Here is a 5,699-nt window from a genome sequence, read left to right on the forward strand (position 1 = left end):
AAACACACAAAGTCTCTGGCTTCCTCTTTATGTAAATTATGCACTGGGTCAACTTTAAGGGGGCAAAAAAAAAGGGGTTGCATGCTACTTCCTCTGCGTCAGTGTGGGAATGAGATTATACAGACAGCATGCACATCTACAGCTGCTTATTCATAGAATAGAATAGAATAGAATATAATTCAACATTATTTTCATTACACTGTCACAAGTGCAAAGCAATGAAATTGACTCTGCATTTAACCCATCCCCTTTAGGAGCAGAGGGCTGCCATTGTGCAGCGCCTGGGGAGCAGTATGGGGTTAAGGGTCATTACTCAGGAACCCAGAGTTGCAGTCTGTGGGAGAGCAAAGTGGTGGAAAATATCTACCTCCTGATCGTCGTTACACTCATACTTTGTGAATTTTGTTTCACTTCATGAAAGGGTCTTTTTATTTGCAGAGACATTTCTGAATAATAGTAGTAATATTTAGGTGAAGGCCTCATCACAGTTTTGGTTCATCTTGGTTTTATTCTTTTAAGATTTTTTTTTTTTTCCCATAAAACTCTCTCACATCTCAGGGATAATGAGATATAAGTGTATAATTTTTGAAATGGATGAAAATAAAAAAATAAAAGAAAATGTTTTACATTTGGTTACTGTTAATCTGCTTGTCTGTCTTCCTGCCTGCCTGTTTGTTTGTCTGCCTGCCTGTCTGTCCAATAATTATGCTGCGTTGCGTGAGTAAGCTGGTTTAGCTGTAATTTTTGTCAAACAGCGCCTGCATGTGGAAAATCTGCTTCCTATTTTTCAAATTCCAAAACTCTTGGTCTGCTGAGGAATCAATTAATATAATTAATTATCCTATAGTTTTCAAAATAATTAAAAGCGTCATGTATATAGAAGTCAACTGTTTTTAACTGATGCTCATGTGTTCTAACTCCGTGCAACAAATTGATAGGAGACGGATGACATTTCAGTCATTTCGGATATGGCCTAATGACGAACATCGAAATTATTCTTTCGATACCTATGATGGATTTGTACTCAAACCCATCATGCAGTAACAATACGGGCCACGTGGATTTATACCTTTTTTTTCAGCTGTCAGAAATAAGTCCCATATGGTCTAGCGGTTAGGATTCCTGGTTTTCACCCAGGCGGCCCGGGTTCGACTCCCGGTATGGGAACTAACTTTTTCACATATACTAACTTAACATTTTGTCAACGTATCAGTTTCCTTCTACCCTAAATATTGTAGTTCTCATAATGTACATCTTACCTAAGACTCATCTCACCTACTACCTGCCTGGTTTGTTGCAATATTGATATTCTCAAAAATACAATATCAGTCCTGTCAACTAAATAAATGAAATAATGTTCACGAATGTACAGGAGCACTATGGATATGAGCATACTATACCTTCTGAATAAGCTAAGGTCCTTTAAAATATTGCAAAGTTCCGAATGTGAATGCACGCTACGCAGCAAACTGCTTCAACAATCAGAACCTGAAGATGTTTGATGCTAGAAGACCATTACCAGTCAATCCAAGTTAGGCAGAAATTCTTTTTTGTTTTTATTTGGTCTGTTGTGACAACCTTATTTTCAGATAAACTGACTTATCAAATTAAATAAGGAACAATTTAGAGCAACCTGTGTGCAATAAATGTGATTGTGAGCTAGACTACAAATTTTATTTCCAAGATAACATTTTACTGATATATACCTAAACATCTTGTATGATATGAGAGGATATAAAAATTAACACATCAAGTTGCATCTAAAGGATGAAAAAGGAAAATCCAATGATTTGAATCAATATAAAGTATAAATATTTTATTACCTTAACACAGGCGCCCAAAGTGAAAAAAACAAGACATCTGAACCATTTAATGACAATAAAAACCTCTCAGCTTCAAGTCATTTATAAAAAAAAANAAAATACAATATCAGTCCTGTCAACTAAATAAATGAAATAATGTTCACGAATGTACAGGAGCACTATGGATATGAGCATACTATACCTTCTGAATAAGCTAAGGTCCTTTAAAATATTGCAAAGTTCCGAATGTGAATGCACGCTACGCAGCAAACTGCTTCAACAATCAGAACCTGAAGATGTTTGATGCTAGAAGACCATTACCAGTCAATCCAAGTTAGGCAGAAATTCTTTTTTGTTTTTATTTGGTCTGTTGTGACAACCTTATTTTCAGATAAACTGACTTATCAAATTAAATAAGGAACAATTTAGAGCAACCTGTGTGCAATAAATGTGATTGTGAGCTAGACTACAAATTTTATTTCCAAGATAACATTTTACTGATATATACCTAAACATCTTGTATGATATGAGAGGATATAAAAATTAACACATCAAGTTGCATCTAAAGGATGAAAAAGGAAAATCCAATGATTTGAATCAATATAAAGTATAAATATTTTATTACCTTAACACAGGCGCCCAAAGTGAAAAAAACAAGACATCTGAACCATTTAATGACAATAAAAACCTCTCAGCTTCAAGTCATTTATAAAAAAAAAAAAACCTAAGTTTTAGCAACTAACAAGGCTTCAGTTTTTGCATACAGTACATACGAAAAACAAAGTGCAATTTTTTGAAGTAAAACCAAAAGATGTAGCACTCCTATAAAACCAAGGAGACAAAGGAAGCCCCGCCTGCCAAACACATCTCATAATTCTACAGTTAACCGTTATTCTAGCTTCCAGTTTAAATTAAATTGAAATTGAAAAAAGATAATTTTGACAGCTTTAAAACTGGGAGAGGAAGTCTTCTAGGAAATTGTGATCTTCTTGCTGGTTTCTATGACAGACCGCTTGGGACGTGACTCCAGAGCCATTCACTAAACATTCCAGCTGGTTGGGCCCCTCTGTCCCATTAGCCACCATCTCCAGGAAGCCGGTGCTGTCCGGGGAAAGGTGGCTGGCAGTCGTTGCCGGGGACAGCAGGTCGGACAGGATGTCATCGCAGGTGGAGCCGTCAAAGGTGCTGGAGGTGACGGTGCTTGGAGAGCCCAGGTCGGTGCTGTCCGGTCTGAGGTGCGTCATTCCTCCGTTCTCCAGCAGGTGGTTCAGCTTTGCCAATTTCTTCTTCTTAGCTTTAAGTTTCTTCAGGAGTTTGTATCTGAGGGCTTCAGTGCTGTTGAGAGCGAGAGGAACCTTTGAGCTGCTGGGTTTCTTTAATGAGGAGATTTCCAGGTGAAGAGGGGGAGGCTTCCATGTGAGAGATGCTGGTTGGTTAGGATGGGCGGCTGGAAGTAATGGAGGGATGCTCAAAGGTGATGGAGCAGGACTGGGGTTCTTTGCACCAAAGCCACCGTACATCTCTGCAGCTTTTGGTGGGAGACACTTTACTTCCTCTGTGATAAACGTAGTTTTAGGAACCCCTGGGGGAATCTGCAGCTTTTTCACGGGGTTGGGAGTGGAGTGAACTGGGTGAGATGGCTTCACTTCAGTTGCTACATGGTTTTGGTTTGGGGGAGGATCTGGAAGCTTTCTGTGTTGTTGGTATCTGCTTAGCAGGAAAGAAAACTGAGAGCTCAGAGCGCTGGATGGAGGAGACTTGTTGGTAGAAGACACCGTGGAAGTGGGCTCTGTAGCAGGATGGGTGTCAATCTGAGCAGGGCTAACAGGCTGCAGTGGCTCTGGGGCTGCAGGAGGTGGAGCATCTTTTGATGGATCTGCTTTTTTTCCTCTCAGCCTGGTGCTTTTCCTCGTATTTGCTCCTCTACCTTGTCCATGTTTGGTTTTGGGCTCAAACGTTGGAGCACCCCCTGATTCTGAATCAGATTTAGGCTCAGCCTGAGCGACCTGATGCAAACCTTCGCCCGCTGCAGGGATGGAGCTGTCAGGTAAAGATGCTTCATTCCCTACGGGAGAACTCAGTTCCTCTGTTTGGTGGACATCCTTTGAAGGCTGTATCTCCACCATAGTTAGTGTGATGATGTCATTATGAGAAAGGCCCTCGAAGGCGTCGAGCAGTGTGGAGGCACCTATCGAAGTGTCCACGTCAGCTTTACCTGTAGTGTCTGAATCGTTAGTGCCGTCGTCTCCTGACAGAGCACAGACTATGTCGGTGTCATTGTGAGAGGCGACAAAAGACTGATCTGGAGTCTGTGCCGTTTGTACTTCTTTCTTCAAGCCTTTCAACCTGGAAACCCTTTTATTCTCAGCTGGGGAGGGAGCACAGGCAGAGAGCGATGGATCCCCCTCCACCTCCCAGAAGACGACATGGATCTCCTGCGCAGGGATCTGCAGCTGCTGGTGGGTCTCACAGGCGGGGTGTTTTAAATCATCATACTCCAGCCAAGATCCTGAAGGAATAAATAATGAGTCGATTAAATTCAAACAAGTTTAGAATCTGATAAACAATGAGGCAGCATAATTTCATTCTGCTAATAATAAATCTCCAGAGTTTATGGAGGATTAATAGACAAAAAAAGATAAGCACCAATGAGCCTGAGGGGAGGCTTTAAAGTAAATTTTCTTACTGCACAGCGTAGCACCATATTGTTGCTAAGCTCTTTATTGAGTAACTGTGGGAGCTGAACAAGCTGATAATAGCAGGTTGATTAGTCAGGTGGGTGGTCAGCCAGCCTGCAGTCACCTGCTAGAGGCTGTTTAATAATGGAAGTGAAAGGGGGCGCTTCTTAAGGGAAGACTGCCTCTTTTACAACACCAAATAATTAGGTTTAATTCGATTTAGGTTTTGTCTCTTTATGGTGTAGAGGCCTTCCTGCTACCAGCTGAGAGGAAATAAGCAACAAGGAAAACCTTTTTCATGTGAAGTTTAACTTTAAACGCTTCCATTTGACACCAAATGTATCATCCAACAGACTCAGTTTGAGCTACGCTTCAGAAATGTTTCATTTAATTAAAGAGGCAACTAATGGTGGGACTTAAATAATATTAAAAGAGTATGTAATAAATAAAACAGCTGTCAATTAGAGGGGTTAACTTATTTAAAATGGCAAAATGAATATGAATGAACACAAAGACTTTTCCTTTTCCATTGGCAACAAGTTTTTCTTTTTCATAATTATTGTCATATGTTCAAATAAACTATTTAAATAAAAGATATGAATGAACATCACTACAAGCTCATTTTCTTATCGGAAAGAACAAACAAGAGGAGAATCAGAAATAGTGAAGAGCAAAAGAGAGGAATGTATGAATGAATAAAAAGAAAGATGGAGCAATGAATGGAAAAAAAAATAGGCAGCTGGGTGGAGTTATAGATAAATAAAATCCTGCATTCAACCAATATTTACACATTCACACACTGACAGGCAGCAGAGATCTGATGTATGTTCAATGCACAAGAGTATGAAGACTTTGAGGGAAATCTAACTGAAAACCTTCACATCAAAGGACGACCACTAGTCTTTATTCAACACCTACCATCTTCATTGTTGATCCAGGTGACAAAGTGCTTGAGTTGATGGTTGTACTGAATGACTGTGCTCACAAAGTAGCATTTCCCCTTGAAGCTGAAGGTGTACTTCCTGATGTCACTGTCAGGAAGCCCCTCTACAAAGTGCAGTGCAAAGACTGGAGGTAGGCTGCAAAAAGATACAAGGAAAACATTAGTAAGAGGTCCTGAAAAAAATAAGGTGGGTTTCCAGGCTACAGGATCACTAAGTGGCCAATTTTAAACAGTTTTGGCATTTTAAGCAAGATCTTTATATAAATGTGTACAAAA

The 5,699-nt window shown here is 39.8% G+C and overlaps 1 protein-coding gene and 1 non-coding gene across 2 annotated transcripts in view; one reads left to right on the top strand and one right to left on the bottom strand.

Moving 5' to 3' along the window:
• Positions 1 to 1,095: 1,095 nt before the first annotated feature.
• trnae-uuc lies at positions 1,096 to 1,167 on the top strand. Its single transcript has one exon. It is a non-coding gene; the product is annotated as a tRNA-Glu (tRNA).
• Positions 1,168 to 2,407: 1,240 nt separating this feature from the next.
• uspl1 (ubiquitin specific peptidase like 1) overlaps positions 2,408 to 5,699 on the bottom strand; it is a 20,201-nt gene continuing 16,909 nt past the window's right edge. The window contains exons 8-9 of the mRNA XM_015380106.1: positions 5,399 to 5,559; positions 2,408 to 4,311 (exon numbers count right to left, since the gene is read on the bottom strand). Of these exons, the coding sequence (XP_015235592.1) occupies positions 2,750 to 4,311; positions 5,399 to 5,559 (1,723 nt within the window). The 3' untranslated portion in view covers positions 2,408 to 2,749. The remainder of the gene's footprint in view (positions 4,312 to 5,398; positions 5,560 to 5,699) is intronic.

The sequence above is a fragment of the Cyprinodon variegatus genome, unplaced genomic scaffold (assembly GCF_000732505.1).
Source record: "Cyprinodon variegatus isolate N-32 unplaced genomic scaffold, C_variegatus-1.0 Scaffold207, whole genome shotgun sequence".
Lineage (NCBI taxonomy): Eukaryota > Metazoa > Chordata > Actinopteri > Cyprinodontiformes > Cyprinodontidae > Cyprinodon > Cyprinodon variegatus.